Raw genomic sequence first — 24,552 nt, 5'->3', positions numbered from 1 at the left:
ATGTTCTGTTTGTCTGCTTATTTTATTTATTTTTTCTGGGACGTGGTAAAACAAGCGGCTTGAATTTAGCCCCATTCAAACTACTACATGACGTCACCACGCCGGCCGGCCGTTGACATGTGCCATCCCTAGCTCCAAACCAGCATCTGCTTTCTTTCTTCCTTCTTTTTCCAGGACTGAGTTGTGATATTGATCAAAGCAAGCTATTGTGTGCTGCTCAAAGCCTCTGACCTGGCATTCCTCAGACATTCTCACGACTCTGCAGCTCTTTAGCTTTTCCTCTTTCAATCAGATACGGGTCTCATGAATTCTCCTCACTAAAACTCACACATTGAACTTCCTGGTGTCTTGAATGCACGATTTCCCTCTTCCTGACCCTCTCGGGCAAATGTGGCTTCTTATAGGTGTGCGCAACCAAATTCCTTGGGTTTGTGCACACATGCAGGCTCGCTTATCTCACCATTATGTAACTGGAGAGGGTATAACAGACTACTTGTGTAAAACATACTGTTTTTAATTCTGGACTTTGAAGTATTCCAGATGATCAAAACCAGTATAAAAAAAAAAGAAAATACAGACTGTTGTAAGCATGCAAACGTATAGCAATAATTAGCATGATCATTTTGAATTTTATTTAATCCGTCTATAGATTTAGAAGATAGAATCATTCAAATTATTTGAGAAATCAGTATTTCCTCTCTGATGGATCCACAAACTCAACGACGGGTTTTTTGCTCGTGGCAGTTTGGGTTGAAACCTTTGGAAATCAGCTGCAGTAAATTCAATGTTTCGTCTGTTGAAATGAATAGATTTTCCCACGCTGTAACACAACTGTCTTCTTTCAGAGGCGAATGACACCATGAGTGACAGCGACACCGTGGGACAGATAGTCCACTACATCATGAAAAATGAAGGTGAGCGTTGTTCTCCTCGGTTTGTTACCGTGTTCAGTGTGTTTCAATGGGGGATTGTTATCCAAAATCCTCAACTTGATTCTGTTCTCATTCAAACGGACAGTTGGGGCTCTGAGTAGAACCTGGTTCAGGACCGCATGTTCTGAAACCTTCAGGAGGACAGCAGTGAAGCTCAGACGGATGCACTTCTGATGCGTCTGTGTTCTTCCAAAGTCTCTCAGAATGGTTTATGACTATAAGAGCATCATTATTCTTTTAGTTTTTAATTTATTGTTAACAATTTGTTAGGTCCATTGTCCATATTGGCAAAACATTTATATATTTAAAATATTTGAAATGTTATTTTAGTCCAAGATATAAAAGATGCATCTTTTTCTGCACTTATAGTTTTTATTTATTTAATCTTTAAATAAATGGTAGTATATTTTTCCCAAACTACAGTTTACATAAATAGCTTTAAGCTACAAATTAATGAAGGAAAAAAAAGGATCTTATAAGATATTTTAGATTTTGAGTCTATTTTTAACATTTCATTTTTAAAGAAAAAAGAAAAAAATGTATTTAAAGAAACAACATATCTTTTTTAACTAAAACCTGAGAGTTTTATGTTCTAATTGTTTAAATGATTTCTGTCTTGGTGCTGCTAGAGTTCTTCTTTACTGCTTCCTAAATGAGAGATTTGGCGTTTTTGAAGCTCTCTTGCTTTTAGCACATTGGGTGGCTGGATAACGGACTTTTCAGATGCCATCATTACCGGCTCCATCTGTAAATCTGCTGTATTCTTGTAATTTCTACAGGAAAATGTTTTAGTTTCTTTCATTTCAGAGACAAATCACTTCTGTGTATTTTTTTTAGTAAGATTTTATTTCTAACAGTTTAGTGCTGAGATTTGGGTTTTTTTTTGTAATCTTCTGATGAATCTTGATCTTAAAAAGCAGTTTTTGTTATAATGTTACTGGTGGAAATGAGAGCGCCTCTATTCCTTTTTGTTGTGAAAACCTGGGATTTGTTGCAGCTGATTCCCTGATGTTTAAAAGAAAATTCATTGAAAAAAAACAGAAAGTCAGAGATCAATGGATTTGGTTTCATAAAAAGTTTTATTAAAGCTGCTGACTTAGAGAAATTCCCCCCAAACTGAGGAAAAACGGATGACTCATGGTGGCGTTGTAGGCGAGGCTGCTTGATTTGAACAGCACCTCTCATGTACAAAGTGCTTTTAAATGGCCTTAGTTTCCTGGAATGCTCAACCAAAGCTGCAGGAACTACTTTCTGTTAGAATAGTGAAAATTCTTGGAATATATTTGTCAACACAAAACCGGTGTAAGTTCTCTGCCAAGTGAATGCAGTTGGTAGAGCAGGGATGCCCAACCCTCAACCCTTGTTCTCCAGATCTACCAGCACCGTTTCCAGGTATTCCTGCCCTGATTGCTGCTGATTAGAGTCCAGACTGACTGAACAAACCAGATCCCGGCCATCAGGAGCGGCGAGGGCAAGAAAGCAAGCAGTGTGGTAAATCTAGAGGTCAAGGGTTAAAGGTTGGGCAACCTGGAGTTGAAGCAGCTTGATGTTTGGTATTTGTCAGTCCTGTACTGAAAGTTAGGGCTGCACGACATGAAAAGAACCGGCGATATGTAAGGGTTAATGAAGTTTGCAATATCAGAAATGAACGCACGCCATGGCAACCTTCGTAGAGGATGGTTCAAAGTGTTGATTTTGCTTCCACAAAGTGCGTTAATTCTAAAAAATGCATACTTCAAAGGCTATTATCCTGCTTATACCACGGTCACTTACAAATGAAATAAATATTCAACCAGATTTTGACACTGGATATATGTACAGAGTCATGTTTTCGTTGCAGCAGAAATGATCAGTTTAAAATAAAAACATTTCTGTCATTACCTGCTTTGTATTACTCAAAAGTGGTGAAATGATCCCTGGTGTCCCACATTTAACATTTTGTCAACATATTTTGCTTTAACATCCATGTAAAGTTAGCATCCATTTTTATGCTGATGATACAATTATCTACTGTTCTAGTAAATCATACTCCATGCCCTTTCAGACACATACCATAAACACAGAAGGAGTAAATCCTAATTTGTTGTTTTATTTTCCCCGCTCCCCCTATGTGACTCACCCCTGCTCATTAAATATGCACGTCTTGGTTAGCTCCACCATCAAAATAGAAGAAAAGTTCACCAGCTACAATTTGTGTGTGTGTGTGTGTGTGTGTGCGTGCGCGCGCGCGTGAGTGTGCATGAGTGAGTCTGGGCTTGTGTGTGTGGGAACTTAAGCATTATAACGAGCTGAGTTGTGTTGCTTTGTTTCTTCTTTTCCTTTTTTTGTCATCTGGTCATAAGCGTTCGTTACCGAGGACCCTCTTGAAAACGAGATGGTGCTTCTCAAGAGGCCTGTTAATGTTTAAATAAATAGACATCTGTGTATTTGAAAGACGACTACAGTCCTTTGTAGGCATGATTGTCTGAGACTGTCACTCCTGCATGTGCTGTGGTCATGCCAAGAGAGGGGTTGGAGATGATCTCTGTGCCCAACAATGAAACACTGCCATCTACTGGTCAGAATGTTTTGTTGCAGTTTATACTTATAAGTTTTTTCCTCCCAAGTTTTTCCTTCTATTTAAAATCCAATTTTAACTATAAAAGTCTACAAAATGGTTTTTATACAGTAAATTAATCATAGTATTGATTTTGTTACTTGATTCACATTTGAGACATTTACAGTCCAAACTGAAAACCAACCAAAAGACACTTTTTTCAAGCTGTAAAACATGATAAACAGAGGATGTTGTGGCCACCGCTTGCATAACAAACACATTTTTGTTCAGATAATAAAGAATAAGCGAAAAACTCAAATTTTTCAAGTTCAGACAGAAATTAGGTGCATAATCTATTGTTAAAAAAATGCTAACAAGATAAACATGAATATCTTGCAGGGAAAACTCTGAATTTATCAAAAACGTCACAAATATTTTACAAAACTAAAAAGATTTTGAGCAAGAAATGCTTAAGACATTTTCTATTATACTCTACCTTTAGATTATTCGTCAAACTGCTGTGAAACTTTAAGAAACCCCCATTTGTTAAACTATAAAAAAAGAGAAAAAACATTTTTTTCTGAAAGCAGTTAATGAATACTTCAAAATAATCTGAAACTTTAAAGTTTATGGATGTTGTGCAGCTAGAAATACTCTAAATTTATTTTTTCTGCTAGGAATAAGAGGCGTTCAGTGTAAAACTTAATTATAATTTTAAAGACTTTGATATCTAATATGTCAATTTATATTAGAAATGTGTAAAATTGGGACAACACATGAATTCCTGATTTAAAATGAGGTTTAAAAAAAAGTAAATGCAAATATTTTCATGCACATTTTGACCTGAGCTGTTGTCTTTTCGGTGACGTGAACAGGAACTGGTCTGGGAGGCATTCCTCCCCGTCTGTAAACAATACTGTCTCCGTCAGCAGAAAGTTTCCTTTAAAATACGTTTTTCAGGTTGGCGGTATTCCCCAGAGGTCCATGTATGCAGTAATTGAGTTATGTGTTTGCTTTTTAGTTAATCTGTTTGCTTTCTGTCAGCATCTTTCTCTGTATGTCCCAGCTTCCAGTTTAAGCTTCATCTCCCTTTTTTTCTTTCTCCAGCAAACTCGGACGCCCTGAAAGCCATGGTTCACGAGAACAGCATTGATTCAGATGGGTAAGTGTTCCTTATCTAGCTGTTTTCACTATGCATCCACTAGGGGGCAGCAATAGCCTCCTTGTAAGCTTCCATGGTGCCTGAGCCCAGGAGCAGGACAGGGATATTGAACGCAGCCGGAGCACGTTCCCTACTCGGCTATTTTCCAAAGAGACACGCTCGATTGAGGTTGAAGCAGCTCGAGATCAGTCACACGACGCGGCTGTGCTTCATGTTCCTCCCTGGGAAAGAATTGAGCCCTAATCTTTGCTCTTCCTCCATTTTTCTTTGGCGGCGTGAGTGGATGTGGCTGCAAATAAAAAAGAGGACGAAGACATATTTCTGCAGGTTGCAATAGAGCTAAAATGTTTTTTAACTTAAAATGGAAAAACCTGAGCCGCTTCTGAAAATGTTCAAAGAAAACTGTTCATGTCTTTAGAGCAGAGTCACGCAAGAGTCAACAGCTTTAGAACTGAAAATAGAGGCGTTGTGCTATAGAAACATTTTAGGTCTCCTCTACTGAGATCTGGACTGACTCTGTTGAAGGTGACAAACAGTAAAAGACATTTGGAAAGATAATTCGCTTTTAAAGTTAAGTTCAGTTAAGAAGCATTTTTTTCCTCGCTTCATAGAGATCTGTTGAAGTTTTCAGCTGACGTGGCTCCAAAAGTGCCCTAAACTTTCACGAACCTCGAAAGAACTGAAACCTTTTTGAAACTATTTTCAAGCATATTTTACAATAGTACCAAATTACTTGACAAAAATGTCTGTGAACAGGATAAAATGCATCCACAGATTTGTTTGAATTTTTTGTTTAACTAACGAAGTTCAGAAAAAGGCAAAAGACTACATTTGATAAGAATCTTAAAAAATACAAGTAAAAATAAAAATAAATCGTTTTTTGGAGACTGACATAAAATCCACAAGAAGCCACAACAACCTTTTGACAAGATGACAAAATACTTCAACACTAATATATGTTCAGTGAAGGATCTATAGACTCAGGAGGACAAATATGAAGAAAAAAAAAGGTGAAATAAGTGAAAAATCTACAACGAAAGTTTCTTAAATGTACGTAAGAATCCCGGAACCTTAACTAGACACTCCTGAACCTCGAAAAGGCACTCTAGAACCTCGAGTAACCACTTCAGAAACTTCAGTATACAAATTCTATGAATTTACAAATGACAAATTCTGGAATTTCGAGCAACCACCACAGAACCTCTAGTAAACACACCGGAACGTCAGGTGAACATTAAGAAACCTGGAGTTAACTTTCTAAAACCCAAGTTAGCATTCTAGATTCTTGAATTGGAACTTCTAAACCTTAAAACCCTTACTTGTACACTCTAGGACCTCAAATAAACATAAATGTACCAGTAGTATAGGTTCTAGAACCTCGAGTATACATTCCGGAACCTCGGGTAAACATTCCGGAACCCTTGATTAAACATTCCGGAACCTCGGATAAACATTCCAGAACCCTTGATTAAACATCCCTGAACCTTGGGTGAACATTCCGGAACTTTGAGTAAACATTCTGGAACCTCGAGTAAAACAAACAAACAAACAAGCTCCAGCATGGGCATTTGTTCTGCAACACAAATAGTAAAAGCACTCATCACAGGTACACATTTCTTTACACAAGCATACATTTTGCAACACAAACACACAGAACTAATAATAGAAGCTAGCCCACCAAACCCTTGTTTTCAATTGTTTAACCAGCAATCAAGACAGGCGGGCTAGCATTGAAAAACCTAGCTAATTCAATTAGCTTCATGCTAATAGACAAAATGATGCAAACAGTTATTATTTAAAAATCAGTCCTAATAATAAAGTAACAAATATTATGTTTCAGTAAAAGAAGAGTTTTTGATTGAGATGGACATGGCTGGGAGAACACACATTTGTTCGTTTCTCATTCACGAGTGGGTACAATTGTCGGTGTCCTGTGGTCTCCCTGTTAGCGTCTGCACAGAGCAATGAGCTAAGTTGTTGAGCACGTGTAGCGCAGCCTCCCCACGGACAGAAGAGGGAGCGTAGGGAGTTCAGCAGATGGATGGATGTGAGGGGGAGATGCTTGTGACGGCAAAGGAGTCCAAGTGAATCAAGTCAGTGAAGCATGTTTCTCCATCTCCCCTGCGGCGGCGTCCTCCACATGTTGCGAACAGGAAGTGGCCAGAGAGGAGAGATGCTGTGTTTGGACGACCGACACGACCACTGCCTCTTTAAAATCTATCTTTAGGACGTTTTGAAGAAAGAAAGTTGTGTCCCCTCAACCTTAAATGTTTTCATTGTATTAGCTTTCCTTGTGTTCCTTCTGTGTGATTCTGCTGGGTTCCTCTTCCTTTCTTTTTTTCTGTCAGGCAGGGTGGGCAGCCTGCCATTTGATCACTTAGAGATGGAGGATGGGGGAGAAGAAGCGCTTCGGTTGGGGCAATTTATGGGATACGGGGGGGGGGTTAGGGTGACACACTGACAGATGAGTAGGAGGAAGAAAAAGATAAAATGAAGAGAGGACTACAAGCTGGCAAGTAGCTGCTGGGGTTCCCCATCCATCGCCCTACATTTCTTATTCTCATAGCTTCACCTCTTTAGTCCTCCAGCCTGGTCTGCATCTTCACCTCCCCCATAACAACCTGTGATTTTGTGAGGACACACCAGTGTCTCCAAGCCGTTTTACATTATACTTGGAGTTCATCCTGTATTTTTGGACCATCAGAAGGACAGTGTCTCCTTGTTGCACATCTGTATCTGACCTCACTCATCCACAAAGCCTCACTACAACTCCCAGCATTCTCTTTTGCTGCCGTGTCTCGCTGAAGCCAAATAATCACATTATCATGCAGCCTCAGCACATGCACACACAGGTCGAAGTGCACAATAGTGTCCTGGTGTTGAAACCCTGTTTGGAAAGACAGGAAACTGTTAATAATTTGGTCTAAGACTGTTTTCTTGACGCGATTCTGGGTTAAATTCAGACTAAAACAGAAGAGAAAAGTAGTTTTTAAAGCTGTAAACGTCAACTATACTACATATTATCACGATTTAAAATAATCACCAATAGATTAAAACTCCTTTGCTGTTTTCTGAACTATTTTCAAAAGACTTGAAGGCCAGTTTGTGCTTAAGAGGCTGCTATGTCTTCAGCCGAGCACTAGATGTCACCAGTGCTTCTTGTTCTTTGTTATACTGAAGCTTCATGAATTTAAAAACTTAAGCGGTTAAAAACATTGCACTAAAGCCTCGTTCCCACGCAGTGGTATGGTACGGTCCAGTCCAGATTTTTTTAGCACTCTCCATTACAAAATGGACCTATTAAGCCGGACCGAACCGTACCATTTTTGGGCCCTCTGTTGGTTGTAGCTGCTGTTGAAAATCTGTCGCCGCCCGCAATCTTCTCTCAAACAAATTGAAATGCTTTGTTTACCAAAAACTTCCATTGTTGTTGTTGGCTCACCTGGATTGCCTGGACCATTCTAAACCGGACCGGACCAGACCAGTGGAAACCAGGCTTAAATGTCATCTAAACATTTTGTCACGCTTTTTCAGATACGCGTGGTGTTCCTAAACTATCAACATTTTAAAATCAGGGTTTATATCAGGGCTGCACAATATGAGGAAACGTTATTAGTGATCAATATTGTGGTTTGCAATACCTGAACCCAGAGCTAAAGCAAAAACATGATTTACATTTCACTGCAACAGCTTTATTGAAGTAAAAGTCAACATAACATAAGTTATACATGGAAGCGGGCATCTATCATAAAAGGGCTTCATCTGATTGGTCAAATGCGTTGAGGATGATGATTCTGTCAACACTTTAAGTAGCCATTAGATTGTTTAAACATGTATGTAAAAATGTAAGGTAACCATTTTGCAAATTCACGCCGTCTTTTGCTAAATACGAATCGCACAGGGTGGTGATGATAAATGTACGATTTATTGTGCACGCCTAGTTTAATGCAACTTAAGCGGTTGGTTAGCAGTTTGTATAAAAGTTTAAACGGATAAAACCCAGAACTGTAATGACAGTTTGTGTTGATGTTGCAACGTGATTGTTGTTTAACTCAAACACGAACAGCTGCGTTTTTGTCAATCTTTCAGCAATCTTTAACTTTGGACTTCTCGGTTGTAGGCCTCCGCTCACCCCCACATCCCCGGGCCCCGCCACCCCTCCGCTGACCCCTTTGTCCCCACGGCCACCCGCTGGAGCAGAAAAGCACACCTGCAGCCACCTGCACACCATCGGCGGAGCGAGCGGCACCAAGAACATCTGCACGCGCTGCAACCAGAAGAAGTGGCCGTTGATGAGGAAGCCGTCCGCCCGGCGGGCGGAGCAGCGCCGCAGTCACCTCGGGGAGGTCACGGTGCTGGCCGTGGGCAGGTGTGCCAGTCTTTCCTGTGGCGCGTCCATGTTTTGATCTGCAGGAGGTCATCAAATTTTCTGGCGGTCGCCCCAGAGGTGACCTGAGCGTGCGCGGTGTTCACGATCAATCATTAACTCTGAATAGCATCCGTGAAAAAAACGTCCCTTAATTAAACGGGTTAATTTTGATGCCCGACCGGTGACCTGGAAACTACTCGGGTGAGGGAAAGGCCTGGGAAAACGAAGGCCTCGTCCCCGTGAAAATACATTAACCCGCAAAACCACCCGACCACCTCCTTCCTCGTGGGTCTCAGCAGCTGGATCCACACTTACAATTACAAATTTAAGCTAGCGTTCAAGCACATTTTAGCGAATGTTTGGTACATTTGGCTTACGACAGATCAAAGGGTTAAAGTGTTCGGCCTCCAGGTGTTTTTAATGGAGCTAACGAGCTCAGATGAGAAGCTCCCTTTGAAAGGAAGAGCTCTTTACCTGGATCAAAGACACACCTGCCTATCGGGTTCATCAGAGGTCAAACCCCGGTAGAAAATCGTAGAGCTACACAGGAAGGGAAAACTGGACCAGAAGAGCACAGCCAAGCAGCTTAGACGCCCTTTAACATCCCAACTTTAGCTCCAGAGTCAACATTCTTTTGATTATCGCAACTCTTCAACCGCTTACACAATTAACGTAAATCAGCCGATTCGTGACGATGAATCGGCTTATTTACGTCAAACGGTCAAAGAGTTGCGGTACGCCATAGGGGCGTGTGATATTTGGGTGTCGCCGCCGGCGCCGACTCCGGTGTTGAAGGGTTAAAAAAGCGCACAGACCCTTCAGCCGCCAGCTCCACCCAAGTTCTCTCGGTGGAGTTTCAGTGATGGTGGGAGGAGTCGGTCCAGAACTACTCAGCAGGGTCTTGTCAATAATCTGGAGCCAGCTGGAGCCATTGTCTTGGAGAAAACTGCTGACGGCCCATGTCTGAGATTAGTAAGTGAGCATCTAAAGCACAGGTGTCAAAACTGTAGGACCTCCTACATGTTTTCCAACTCACCTGCCATTGACGCTTCTTATCGGCAAAACACACCTGATCCAGGTAATCAGCATCATCCAAGGCTGGGTTTCTGAAAAAAAAAAAAAAAACTAGCAGGATGTTGGCCCTCCAGGCCCAACGCCACTGATCTAAACGTTTCACAGGAGAGAGCTGGGTGAAGGAGCTGTGGTCAGGTGAGACGAAAAAGCAGAGAAATGGGCTAAAGTCTTCTCTCCATAAGAAAGAGGAGAAGAAATCCTGCCTATGACCTCAAGACCACCATTTTATTGTTAAACATGGAGGTGGAAGTGTTATGGTCTGGGGAGTTTAGGGGAAACTGCATAGCATCAAAGGGATAACAGACACATTGAGTTTCATTCAACCTTTGAATAACAACCTTCTTCTCACAGTTAGTGGATTCATGAAAAAAAAAGGTTTGTAAGGCTAAATTCACATCTAATACAAAATTGATGCTAACACCTGGATATGGATGCTGATGCTGAACGTGCTGAACATGCCCTTTAGCCCATGATGTTCACGCTGGACAAACCGGGACCGGCTTGGTGTCATAGAATTCCAGCTGGGCACAAACCGTTTTTATCAATTTCTCCTCCATGATCCATTTTCATAAACAGTTCATTCATTCAAAGGGACGCCGTCCTTACGTCACTACCAAACCCAAGTCCCTGATTGGTCAAAGTTCAACTGGTTGAACTTTCAACACGGGTTCAGCAGATGCTGGTTTTCAGTTTTTTAAGAACGTTTTAAATTCGTTTTCTGGATGTTGTTTTTTCCTCTGCGGTTACTCAGCCGAGGAAACAGAAGTGTATCTGTTTTTGATCTTTCTTACAGAAGATCTTCCATGGATCCACGAATGTTCTTTCAGGGTTCTGTAAGGGCTTTAGGAATGCAACAGATTGCTAATGAGACCTTGGCGTGTGTGTCATGAATTTTCAAAACAAACTCCAAAATATCTCCCGTTACTTTCTGCACTAAAGAGCAAGTTTCTCAGCCTTAATGTCCTGCATGAAGCTCATTAGGAGGCCAAGGAGGAGGCAGTTCATTTTCACTTCCTGATAATGTGCACAGAGGGTCAGAATGACCCGGATACCAATGTTCATTTGCGGATTCGATTAAAGCTTTGTTGTCTGTGTTTGCGCGCAGAATGATTCAAGTTCTAGTTTTGGGAATAACTAGCAAAGAATTTAGGATGGTTGTCTTTTTTTTTATTTCTTCACACTTTAAGTACAATTTGTACAAAAAACTGAACAGGAAGTAAAAGTTTTTACAATTGGGTTTAAACCAAACAAACAAAAATGAAACTTTTTCCCCAAACAATTCAGAGTTCATCGCAAACTGTGTGTACTCACCTTTATAGATTTATTTCCCAGCAGCCCTAGCTCTAGACTTTGACTCTTGTTTCTTTTTTTAAAGCTAAAAAAAACTTTTCTTTAACTTTCCCTCATTTTTTTTATTTTTAGGTTTCGTGTCACGAGGTGCGAAAAACCCACCAAGGATCGACGGACTCTGATAATCTCAGACTCCAACGGCAGCGTCCCATCAACCCCCACACAGGTGGAGCCCCCACGCCAAGCCACGCTGGAGCTCAGACAGGTTTTTGAGCACAAAAAAAACGTCAGTTTTCTTGTTTTCGTTCCTTTAACCAAAAAACTTTTGCTTTGCTAGTTCCTCGTGGCGTAGCTGTGGGATCTTTAATGGTTTCTGATGCAAAATGTAATGCAACCATGGAAAATTATTCACATGTAAAGTAGCAGAAAATGGATGTGTTTTTTTGTTTGCTATGTTCAGATCTAAAACTGCAACACAAAGCACGCTTGTGTAAGTCGGTTCTTTAAAAGTAGATTTTTCTGTCATGAAAAGCTTCACAGTAGGAAAGCAAAGTGCCAAAAAGTTCTTCATCATTTTCATCATCAATATTTTAGAGATTGAGAACTTATTTGCCCCTAGTGGTAAATTAATATACTGCACCTGTCTCCAATTACTTTTTGGAGGAGCTTCAATTCGGAAGTGAAGAGCTGGCCTACTTTTTTTGCAAGCGCCTCTTTGTTTTTGTTTTTTTGGCAAACAAATAAGTCAAATTTTGATCCTTGGAGCTGTTAACTTGTGAGAATATTTCTCGGAGTCACCTGAGACTGAGTCAACATCCTGTCCGTGTTTGTTTTGTGAGAATCGAAGGCGCCCGTCAACATCCGTGTTTGCTTCATTTCTTACCGTTAGTTTTCCATGTTGACTCACGGCTTTTTCGTACGGAACAGACAGCCTTAAGTTAATAAACAAACAGGATGTCCTTCATTTCTGCTCGAATCGATTTGATTTTTTGGTTTCGTCTCACAGGAGCAGAAAGAGAACCGGGACAAAGAGAAGCGATAGAACCTCAGGTAACTCTTTACCTTCAGCCGCATGTTTAGGGTTTTTAAAAAAAAAGAACCCTTATTCCAAGGATTCTTCTGTCTATCAGCTAGAACACAAACACCCGGAGACTCCGTGAAGCCAGCGTTTGAACCAGCAGCCCGAGACGAGCACATCAGGAGTCGTCGCTCTGCAGGGACCCAAACATGCTGCTAATGAGGAAGGAGGTGGTGGTGGTGGTGGTGGGGGGGGTGTCTCTGTTCACAAGTGAAGGAGGAGTAAAACCGATTCAGATTTACAGAAACGCCTTGCTCCGCGGTTTCACGGCAACGCAGCAGCTCCATTGCTCATCTGGGGTTTGAACCAGAGCTTTTTAGACAACAAAGTTCTCCAACACGTGGTCTACGATGTGTGTACATATGTTTATAAGGTTTTATAGGTGGATATATGAAAGAGACTTTTATTCTATAATGTCCTCTTTATTTATATAACAAATCTCCTGACCTGGGAGATGAAGGTCGCCAAGCAGCCAGACGACAGACTCAAAGCCTGTACAGATGAAGTTTGAGCAAAGTTTATCAGGCTGGCAGAAAAAACCCTCTTCATCCTGTTTGTTTCTGTCGTTCTTCAATCCCACCGTTGTGTGTCGCAACTGTTGTTTTTTTAAGTGTGACTTCAATAAAGAATCTAAACCGATCTGTTGTCGTATTCACCACCAGACACTAATCTGCACGTCAATATCTTAGCAAACATTTGGTGTTTTTGATGCAGTCTAGAGTTTGTCCTTCAAATCACATGCCAACTTCTATTGTTGCTGTGGAACACCAGAGGTGCCTTTTTATGGCTTAAATGCCTTTATAGAATTAGTGATTTATGGTCAAAAAAAAAGTTTAGTTCATGAAAAAGTCAAGTTTAAGCAAACTTCAACATTTCAACAGTATTAAATAAAGTTGGGTTTTAAATTTATAGATTCTTAAGGTGAATCTAAAAGTGAAATGTCAGAAAAACGAATAATTACCTTTTTTATTTTGATTTAGTTTGAATGTCAGATGTGTTTTTAACATGTTTGTCACATTTTTCTGATGACGGAGGACATGTACGAAGAAAACCAAGAATAAAGTTGGATTTCGGAGTATTCCTTTATTCCAATCATTGTGAATCAGGGAAAAAAATGGTTGGAAAAAGATTTAAAAAAAAACCCCTCTGTGCTCTCAGCAATGGGGGGAGGGGGATTCTGCATGGTAAAGGTCCTCCCTGCAACTCAATTTCTGATGAACTCCTATTGCTCTGCAGAAACTACGTCCTCAGAAACAACATAATTAACCCTTGTGCTATCCTAGGCACTTCAACGTTTGGAGTTGGGTCATCTAGACCCACTAAACAGTGCTCTGAACCTTTTTTCTTCAATGATTTGTGATCTTCACTGGTGTCCATGGATTACATGAAATCTTTCCACCTTCATCCACCTTTGTCATGGTAGGGAGAACACGTCAAAGTAAGGGTGGGGTCATCTAAGATAGCACAAGGGTTGTTCAGGACGAGCTAAAGCTTGTGAGCTATTCATGACAGTAGAATTAAAAACTGAATAAACAGACGAAATAGAAAAAGAAACATGTTTATAAAGATTCATCAAAAAAAAGCCTAAAAAAAAGTAAAAAATACACTCAACTCTCAGGCACAGTGGTGGAGGAAGGATGATGCGGGCTCTTTTGTAGCCACAGATTAATACGCAGCCACGATTAACACCTGTAATTGAGCATTAAAAGTTCAACCAGATCAGTGACTCTGATCTGCTAGTGACTTATGCATGGCGTCCTTCCATGTAGGAAAAATTCATATTTGCAGTTTGTGTCCAAACGGAATTATACGACCCCAAGTCTTTCAAATATCGGTGTGGAGCTGTGAAAGAAAAAGCCTGGAGGCAGATTTGCACCGCTTTGACATTTCACACCAAGCCTCTAGGTGGCGGACATGCGCTAGTACACAATAGTAAAAGAAGAAGAAGTTCCTGTCCTGCTAGTCCAGTGTGAACACCACAGGCTTAACGCACACGTGTGAACGTAGAATTAGACTTGAACTTCATTTTCTCATAATCTGGCGAATTTCACTTGAATTAAAATAAGTGTTTTTGTACAAAACCTGAAAAGTGGAGTTCTGTTGTGTTAACGTAGCTGCTAGGAACCATCACAATCCAGTAACTTTAGCTCCAAGCCACCGTTTCCACAAAGGTTCTCCCGATTTTATTACCTTTAATAAATAGTAAAATATTTATCATCTCTTGGGGTTGTTTTTAAACTTTTTATTATTTTTTATTGTTGGGAAAAAACCTAGTGTCACTCAGAAAGTAGATTGTATGTTTAAATCTAACAGATCCGTCTGCAGCCCTCCCTTCACTGCTCCTCTTCTCGCTTTGCTCTGCTATAAAACGATGATTCGTCTCTCTTATCTCCGCTCTGACAGCCTTCAGTTCTCCTCTGTGATCAGTTGGAATGCTGACGGTTCTCCGCCCAGTTCTGGAAAAGAACAATCCTTGATTTGTGTTTGTTTTCTAACTCTTGACTTTCTGAGGCTTTGTCCAGCTCACACCCACACAAAAAACCTAAAGGCACGCCAACAACCGCCCCTCTGTGGTTAACGGGAAGCGTGATGGGGACGCAAACCTCTGGAGGTGGTGTCAGCGACATGGACATGTGGTGGGAAAAGGACGGAAAGACGCTTGGTCGGTCGGTTGGATGTGTCAAAAACAACGGCGGGTGTGAGACAGCAGCGTGCAAGGCAACAGCAAATATTGACTCCTGCTGTCCTTGTGTGTTTGCCTTCGCCTGAACCTGGACGGGACACAAAAGGAGCGTCATCTCGACGATTGAGTCTCCACCAATATGAGTATCCAGACCCGCTCGCCTGTTCTAAACAGAGGGGGAGACGAGAGGGGAAAGTCCAACCAATGTTCAACACCGCTGAACACCAGCTCTGACCTCCCCAGAGAACGCCCTTTGGCGGTGACCTTCCCTAAATGAGCTTCACCGTTTTAGATGAAAACAAAGACAGAAAGAAATAACCCTCACTCCTTTTAACCAGAAACTCTTCGGTAAGAGCAGACATCAAAACATTACGAAGGATCGCTTTCCTTGCTTTTCCTGGTAAAGGGTTTAATGTTTAATCCGAGTGAAACGTTAGCAAACTTCCAGAGGACGCCGGGTCGGTGTGAGGCAAAGGATGAGTGGATGTTTACTGGGATGTTTCAAAGGTGAAGGATTCCGCTAATGTTCACCTGCATCCTCTATGGATTTATTCTAGCTGAAAATGTTTGAGGACAGGAACAGTCAGAGCCACGATGGAGTATTAGAAAAAAAAAAAAGGCTGAAACAGGAATATTGAGAAAAAAAGTTGTCATTTTACAAGAAAAAAGTCATAAGATCAAAGATCAAAGTCGTGAAAATATAAGAATATAATTACTATACAAAAATAAAACTGTAAAAATATGATAGTTGTAATTTTACGACAATAAATTTGTACAAATATAGTAAAAAAGTAACAATTTTCTGAGAATAAAACCGTAAAAATATTAAAATACGCAATTTTAAGAGAATAAAGTTGTGAATTAAAGTCATGAATTTATTAATTTTGAAAGAATAAATCATAATTTTGCAAGAATAAAGTTGCAAAATCTGTAAAATTATGATTAAAGTCATAAATTTACGAATTTTGAGAAAAATGTTGCAATCTTAAAAAAATAAAGTTGTAAAATTATAAGTAAAATTCGCAATTTTATGAGAAAATATCGTAGAAATAAGAGAAAAATTTTGTAATTTTACGAGAATAAAATCATAGAAATAAAAGAAAAAAGTCGTAATTTTACGTAAATAAAGTCCTGAATTCTGTGGAAAAAGTCGTAATTTCACAGGAAAAAATTTATTTTACAAGAATAAATTGTAAAATATAAGAAAAAAGTTAAATTTTACTAGAACACTCTTCAGACAGGAGATCATCATGGTGTTTTCATTGGTTTCATGGTTGCTTTCACTGTAATTACCAGTAGTGACAAATAATCTCTTCGGCTTTAGCCAAAACTCCCTAACAGGGGGGTGAAGAATGGATAAACCTGTACGAGAATTGTGAGATTGTAGACCACCTGTAGAGTAGAAAATGTTTCTGCACAGATTTTCTATGGGTATCCTGCGGGTGACAGGTCATAGTTAACATAATTTAAACCACAAGTTAAGGCTGATTTCCACCGGTCTGTTAGCAGTGCGTCTCTGTTGTGTTGACACGCACACAAAAATAGAATAGAATCGATCAGAATGTTTACACCGCTCTGGCGTTTCATAGCTGCCATAAAGTGAAAGGGCGTAAAGACAACTGAGCGGGCGTCTTCAGGAACTGAGTGAGGAACCTTACAACCGCGCAGGCGCAATTCTAACCGAGCGACCCCGTATTTTAAAACTGCAGGCCTGCAATCCTAACTGAGCGGTGATCCCGCGCTGCCATTTCCCCTTTGCGCCATCACCAGGATTTACCCTCAGTGTTAAGGGGCCGTTTTTGTCACTTGGGGGCAGAAATCTTTCTGGTTGATCTGATTGTCCAAAATTTGCTGGTTACATTTGGTGAGGCAGCGGGGTGGGACTTTTATTTTTCAGAGCAGGGGGGGCTAATAGGCGGCTCTTGAGCTGCAAGAGCCCGCTCAGTTGTCTTTACGCCCTTTCACTTTATGGCAGCGATGAAACGCCATACATCGCCGTCATGTCTGTCGATCACAACCGTCCCTCCGGAACGCAACGTAGGTTTTACGCAGAAGTTCTATTTCCTGTCTGCTGACGCATCAATTTAGCAGGAATAGGAAACCAGTGCAGATTTCAAAATAAAACTTAACAAAAACTTCATTTAGACGTGCCCACGCGATAACGCACGGTAACACCGCAGATACACTGATGTCAATGTACGTCACAAACTGCAAACGTTTCAAAAACGTCCCATCATTTATGACACAAAACAAGCATTTTCCAAGAACTCAGTGAGGAAGCAAAGGGCATGGGACCTGCTTGCTTAACCCTTGTGCTATCCTAGGCACTTTGACATTGGGAGTTGGGTCATCTAGACCCACTAGACAGTGCTCTGAACCTTTTTTCTTCAATGATTTGTGATCTTCACTGGTGTCCATGGATTACATGAAATCTTTCCACCTTTATCCACCTTTGTCATGGTAGGGAGAACACGTCAATGTAAGGGTGGGGTCATCTAAGATAGCACAAGGGTTAAGCTTCAGATGAGCTAAGAGAGCGGGCCGAGCTACCCAACACGGTGGTGGCAGGACAAACCATTCCTCCAAGAGCCAGGGGGAGGGGGAATGGACCGGAGACGCAACGGAGACAATGTGAACTAAATGACGGTCAGGAGACGGGGATGCATCACAGATGGACCAGGGTAAATTCCGGGTAAGGGTCAGTAAGGTGAGACGCAGGCATGTCATACAGACTTTTCCTCTTTTTTTTTTTTTACCCACCCTGATACCTGTGTGCTGTCCAAGTGTTCAATGACTTGCCCTGACTGTTAGAAATTAGAATATTAATCTGGATTACTAAATTTTGCTGGTTATGCTCCAAACAACTACCGGTACTCAGTGCTTCCCAAATTAGCAGCTCCGGTTCTATTTTTAGATTTATTTTTTATTCGTATACGTCTCTTCGTAGCTATTTTTACAGCTAAATAGCAGTTTTGTGAAATGTTTTTTAGTAAAGCACACATCAAGCCATTTAGTTAATAAGTAATTTCAGTTTCAGGCCAGAAGAAACATGTTCAGTCTTAATAAATGATTCTGCTGAATAACTGCTTTGATTTTCTTTTCTCGTGCGCAGACTCTTCCTCCTGATCCTCTGAGACGAGGAAGTGTGTTTGTGTGCCACAATTAAGAGTGACATCATTACCTTCAACAGAGCCCAGAGAAAAACAAACACATTAAGAGAGGCTGCACACCTCAGGGAGTCTGCGAGGAGCTGCCTAATAGAGCCAATAAAAGCAACATGAAGGAATCGGCCTCACAAAGGGCTCCCGCTCCTCCAGTCCATCTGCAGCAGCTTGTTGCACAAATGAGCTTTTTTGTTTTTGCGTTTGTCTTTATCTGAAGGTGTGGGGAAGTAGAGCGGTTATTGAGCGTCGGGAACGCAGCCGGGAACGTCGATGGGGTTCAAACCGTTGGTGTTCTCTGCTCACTTCCTCCTATTCTCTCTGCTGTTGCCACCTTTTTATGAAATGGACCCAGAGCCAATAAAGACGGGGGGGGGGGGGGGGGGGTAAAACTAAAGTCAACAATCCTTTACTTCCTCGTTTTCAGTCATTTATTGTGTGCTTCCAATTTCACTCACAGATAGAGAAAGATTGACTTCCTGTTGGAATTTTGGGTCATTCAAAAACAAAACAACAACGTGTAAGTAAATGGCATGCACAGCGCTTTACGCTACGTACCAGTTCAACCAGTTGAACTTTCGCCCGCTTAACCCTTGTGCTATCCTAGGCACTTTAACATTGGTGGTGGGGTCATCTAGACCCACTAGACAGTGCGCTGAACCTTTTTTCTTCAATGATTTGTGATCTTCACTGGTGTCCATGGATTACATGAAATCTTTCCACCTTTATCCACCTTTGTCATGGTAGGGAGAACACGTCAATGTAAGGGGGGGGTCATCTAAGATAGCACAAGAGAGAGCCGGTCAGAAATATGTGAACAGAGAAAAACGCTTTGGAGTTTGTTTTTAGAGAGCAATGAATATTATAATACACCTAAAAGATAAAAAAAAGGCCCGTATAAGTAAAAAAAACAAACACAACAACAATATTTTAAGCTTTTACATTTTTTTTACTCTAAATACTCAAAGAAATATTAGATTGGATGGACAACACCAATGAAACCCGATTCAGTAATTTTCACAGGTATCGGTACAATACCGATCTTGATGATTGGATAAGTCCATCAACTACTGTATGTTTTGTATTGGGCTGAATCCCTTTTGGGGTCGCAGGGTTACTGGAGCCTATCCTAGCTCCTGCTGGGTGAAGGCGGGGTCCACCCTGAATCAGAGTCATGGGTCTGTTGGAGGGCCACACACTGGGGCCAATTTAGAGACACCAATGAACTTACAGAGCATGTTTTGGGACTGTGGGAGGAGGCCGGAGAAAACCCACGCATGCACTAGAAGAACATGCAAACTCCACACAGAAAGAACCCGGCCAGGATTCAAACCTTCTCACTGTGAGGCGAGAGTGTTAACCACAGAGAAACCCAAATTATGAGATTTTATTGTGTAAATGGGGGGGGGGCGAAAAGGGTCAATAGTATATGAATCCACGTATTCAGGAAACGTAGATCAAAGAGACGTAAAGGGTTTTCAAAGACAGAACAGCCTCCAGGGGTTGGGGCATAAGATGTCAAAAGGAGGATCTATTTTCGGTCTCCTCGTTTCATCTGGAGCTGAGACAGAGGAGAGAGCAGCTGTACATGTTCCCTCCAACGCTGTGAAGAAGTCAGAAGTCAGCAGGTGAGGTGCACACGCACAGCTCTGCAGAAACCCCAGAGGTGTTCATTAGCTGCAGTCCCAGGCGAGGCGACGGCTCCTGCGACGCTGAGGTTCGGAGACCTGAAGTCCCACTAGTGCTGCCGAATCAGAGGCTGGAATATTCCTGTCGTATTTGAGTATTTATGTTTTGAGTTTTTTTTATCTTCATCCATGATCTCCTCGCCAATTTCATCTGTCTTTGACTCAGATTAGTTGTGTGTGTATTTATAGCCCTGCCTTCCTAGTTTCATGTCATGTCCGTCTTTTCACTGCCCTACCTCCTTTTTTCCCCAGAAGGACTTGCTTCCTCGTTCCTTCCTCACGTTTACTTTGTGGACTAGATTTACTCCATCTCTAATGGGTCTTTTTTTGCAGACACAAATAACTACTATTTCTGCTAGTGACAAACCCTGAGGTAACCACTCAACCAGTCAGTCAGCCCACACAGACCCACCAGAACCACATGTGAGGTTTTCTGAACGTGTCGTCAACTTCTGCAAATACAGTGGAAGTTGCTTCAGTGCCATCCATCCATCCATCCATCCCCTATTAGAGCTTTGGAGCAGCAATCTATGCTATGATGCTCAAACTTTCCTCACCCTGGAACCTGTGCTCCTCTGGGAACATGGGAAATGTGATCACTAGCATGCTGTTAGGCCTCCACCCAGATGGACGAGTCAACTAAATCTGCACCAATCAGCTAGATGTGTTCTCTGGGAGAAGCTTCTACTTCAAGAACCTCTGCCCAGTATTACCATGTTACTATGCTGACTTAGCAGACTATGCTAACACACGCTGAGTCAGCAGTCCATGCTAACATGCTGACTCAGCAGTCCATGCTAGCTAACATTTGCTGACTCACCAGTCTATGCTTAAATGCTGACTCAGCAGTCTATGCTGGCTAGGCAATCTAGGCTAACACACGGCAATTCAGAAGTCTATGCTAACATATGCAAATTTAGGAGACTATTTAAGACAAGCCGACTTCATCTATGCCAACACAGTCTGACTGAACATTTTATGCTAACGCTCACTGTTTTAGTAGTCTATGCTAAGAAACACTGACTTTACTGCTTATGCTAACAAACTAATTCATAATAAAAAAAAACACAAAAAACAACAACACAAAAATGAAAGAATTCAAACATGTTTGACTTGTGTAATATGCTTCTGCCAGAGCTGAACATAAACCGGGGTTTACTTTTGATAAGCTAGCAAGTTAGCTCACTGCTAGCCGGCTCACTTCTCAAGACACTAGCATTTGAAAAACACAGCAAGAGAACAAATGATTGAACACAACTTTATTGCACTTGTATTAACGTTCTCAACACAAATACAACGAGCGGAAAAGATTTGGCGAGCAAACCCCCGGGAAAGGGCGCTGGCTCTGAAACTAAGGCTGAACTTCATTAATTTAACAGATCATTTATTTCACTCGTTCTCATAATTATTTGTTTCTGGCCTCAATTAGTTCATTACTAGGCACTGAACTAATGTCACTGACCGGACGGGAAACACAAGGCTTGACCTACAGGAGGAGAAATAAGATGAGAAACGAAGCTCTCCACACCATTTAGTGAGAGCTAACCTTTGTGAAGCTCTGGCGGTAAAAGGTCAGTTATGAAGGTCGCATATGAAAACCTAAACTAAAATCAATGTTGCAAAGAAACTACTAACAAAGCAGTTTTTTCCACAAAAATGTTTGTTGGCTGATTCTATTTAGCTTTATTTTAAAATCAGAAAGAAGGAAATGTTGAGAAGTGTCTCTTCGTCTTTCCTATCAATCGTCTGCACTTTTTAGGTAACATATCATCTGCAGGTCTTACCCCCAACCTTTTGAATAAACCCCTCTGTGGCGAGTGTGAGCACATTGGTGGTTTTCCGGACTGTGGAGTGTTAAGTACACAGTGTGAAACAGCCACAGGGGGTATTCAGTTCACACTGGTGTCTCCTCAGTCATTATTCAAGCCTTTGGAATTGAAGAGCCCTTCATAAGAAAGCAGACATGATGTTCCTTCACATTTATAAAAATAGTTCCAAAATAAATCTGTCTAAAAAGCATTTCTTCATATTCTCTGGTTTCCCTGAGTCTCTTTGAGTCTGGTTCTGGTTTTTCTGCTACTCAGAGTCCTCTCCAGCTGTGGCTGCTTCCAACGCAGCGAGGGCTTCTGCCACCATGGAGTCTGTGACGCTCTGCACCTCCTCCAGCTCGTCTTTGACCTCCTCCTCATCCTCGCTTTTCGTCACTGAAATCCCGCTCTCCTCGGTGGAAACGTCTGAAGTCTTTGGCGGAGTGAGGCCGTCTCGTGTGCCGGCTGAGGACAAACTGGTGGTGCTGGTGTGGATGTCCACGGACAAGACGCTCCCTTCGTCTCCTGTGTCGCCCGTGTACTCCGGAGTCCCCCCCACGCCCTCGTCTATCTCGTCGACCGAGGAGCTCCTGCCTCCCGTCTTCCCCGGCGGGCTAATGGAGGAGTCCCACCCATTCCTTTGCGTCTCGGTGCAGCACCTCTGCCGCTCATACTCCTGGATGCTGGGGTAAATTGGCACCTGGCTCGTCCCTCTGTCTTCCCATCGCACCTCGGGCTGAATGATGTACGGCCCCGCCTCCACAGGGGCAGCGCTCCCGGCGGCGTGCAGCCTGTGGTTGACTTGGTTGTTGTCAAACTCCAGTTTTAGCGTGCTGTCGTTGGATCTGCTGTAGCCCAGGTTGTGGAAGCCCTGCTTCTGCTTGTTGAGGCCCCCTGCTGTTTGGTGGTGGGACTGGTAGAGGGAGTTGCCTGATGAGTCGGCCTTCCGCTCCTCCACCGCCACAGAGGGGTCGTAGATGTAGCTGTAAGGGAGACAGGACGGTCAGTTATAGAGCTGCAACCAGAAACCTGTTCCAGTGTTTACATTCTTTCGACTACCGTAACCGTCTACACAATTAGCGTAGTTCCAGCAAATTCTGAAGCAGAGAAATGGGCCCTTGCACGATACGCTAAACTTTATGTTAGAAATGTGTTGCGAATTGGTGCAAAGACGATAAGAAAGGCCATTTCTCTTCACGTCAGAATCAGCCGATTAGCAGTGATTAGGTTATCAGTCGAAGAGTTAGGCTATGTTATTTAAATGTTATTCCAGTGTTAAAGGGGTTAGATAAAATAATTCAAAAGAAAACCAAATGCAGTGACCTTGAATAAACTTTGTTAAATAACTGAGATCAAACAAGTGCTAAAAAGAGGGAGGAGTCCTGGCTTTATCAGAGTCCTTCACTTTTCACTACTTGGTGTGCGGGTGTTCACCGTTTTGCAGGGGTGTCCGAATCTACAATTATAAAATCCAGAGCTCTGGAAATTTCTCAGAAGTCCCTGCTAAAGATTAGAATAGAAAAGGTAGAACTGGTGAATATAAACCATAATTAGGCCTGCTCAATAAATTGCAAATATATTGTTATCGCAGTATCCAGGTGTTCATAATACGCATATCGTAAAAGACGGCAAAAATTGCAATAAATGGTTACAGTAAATGTACTTAAACAATCTTATGGCAGCTTGAATTATTTAATTAATCAAATAAATCCCTTTATGCGTTTGACCAAGTTATGTCGACTCTTATTCAAATTAAACAGTTGCAGTGAAATGGAATTGATATTTTTGATATGTTTATGTATCGCAAGTTATATCATTATCGCAATATTGATCACTAATCTCGCAGATCGCAGGTTTTCCTCATATTGAGCAGCCCCGAACCACAATGCATTGTGTTAGAACAATCTATCATTTGAAAAAAATGTAGTGAGCATGGTGTCCGAATTGCGTTAAAATCCAGAGCAGTAGATAGTCCTGAACTACATAGTCCTTTGGGGGTTAGGTAGTAGTGAGTCATTTTTTGTGTGCTTCCAATTTCACTCACAGATAGAGAAAGATTGACTTCCTGTTGGAATTTTGGGTCATTCAAAAACAAAACAACAACGTGTAAGTAAATGGCATGCACAGCGCTTTACGCTACGTAAAGCGTAGCGTAAAGCTGCCATTGAGAGGCAAACCTTTAGATCAGGGGTCTCACGGACCGGTTTCATGTTAGACAATATTATCATGGACCGGTCCAAGCAGGGCCGAAGTTTGGCGTTTAACATTTTGAAAAACCTGTTTTTCATACTACAAGAGAATTTTTTTATATTTTTTGCAGATAACGAGGATTCTGTGAAGGAAAGTTGTTGATTTGTAGAAATTGCTTCTGTTTGTAAATATTTCAATAAAAGCGACATTAAAGGTTTTTTTTTTCATTGAATGCCATAGTAACATTAGGAACTCAACCCCGTCTCCGATAATCGTTTAAAACAAAAATATTTATCATATTTTGTTTTTACATAAATCCTGATGGACCTTTTTTTTAATACTTTGAAGCGTTCTTAGCAAGATTTGACGTCAAGAATCCAAATAATATTTACAGTTTAAAATTCCATCCCAAAAAAAATAAATAAATAAATAAATAAATAAATAAATAAAATTCCATCCACCATAAAGTCTCTCTTTAAACTGTCTTTGATTGAAACCGTGTGACATTTTCTAAACCCGCTTTATTCCTGTTTTTGGGCTCCATCACTTGATTGCACAAAACCTAAACTTCACACAGAAAG

At 41.4% G+C, this 24,552-nt stretch overlaps 2 protein-coding genes across 2 annotated transcripts in view; one reads left to right on the top strand and one right to left on the bottom strand.

The window, feature by feature from the left end:
- The window catches only part of rell1 (RELT like 1), a 29,669-nt gene extending 16,589 nt beyond the window's left edge, over window positions 1-13,080 (top strand). Inside the window, exons 3-8 of the mRNA XM_011487537.4 lie at window positions 846-914; window positions 4,576-4,630; window positions 8,751-8,999; window positions 11,496-11,649; window positions 12,370-12,413; window positions 12,494-13,080. Of these exons, the coding sequence (XP_011485839.1) occupies window positions 846-914; window positions 4,576-4,630; window positions 8,751-8,999; window positions 11,496-11,649; window positions 12,370-12,405 (563 nt within the window). The 3' untranslated portion in view covers window positions 12,406-12,413; window positions 12,494-13,080. The remainder of the gene's footprint in view (window positions 1-845; window positions 915-4,575; window positions 4,631-8,750; window positions 9,000-11,495; window positions 11,650-12,369; window positions 12,414-12,493) is intronic.
- An 8,137-nt stretch (window positions 13,081-21,217) lies between these two features.
- zgc:194930 (uncharacterized) overlaps window positions 21,218-24,552 on the bottom strand; it is a 36,622-nt gene continuing 33,287 nt past the window's right edge. Inside the window, exon 3 of the mRNA XM_004079892.5 lies at window positions 21,218-22,764. Coding sequence (XP_004079940.1) covers window positions 22,050-22,764 — 715 coding nt within the window. The 3' untranslated portion in view covers window positions 21,218-22,049. The remainder of the gene's footprint in view (window positions 22,765-24,552) is intronic.

This window comes from Oryzias latipes, chromosome 18 (assembly GCF_053564925.1).
Source record: "Oryzias latipes strain Hd-rR chromosome 18, Olatipes_Hd-rR_3.1".
Classification (NCBI taxonomy): Eukaryota; Metazoa; Chordata; class Actinopteri; order Beloniformes; family Adrianichthyidae; genus Oryzias; species Oryzias latipes.
This window is presented reverse-complemented; position numbering and strand designations above follow the sequence as displayed.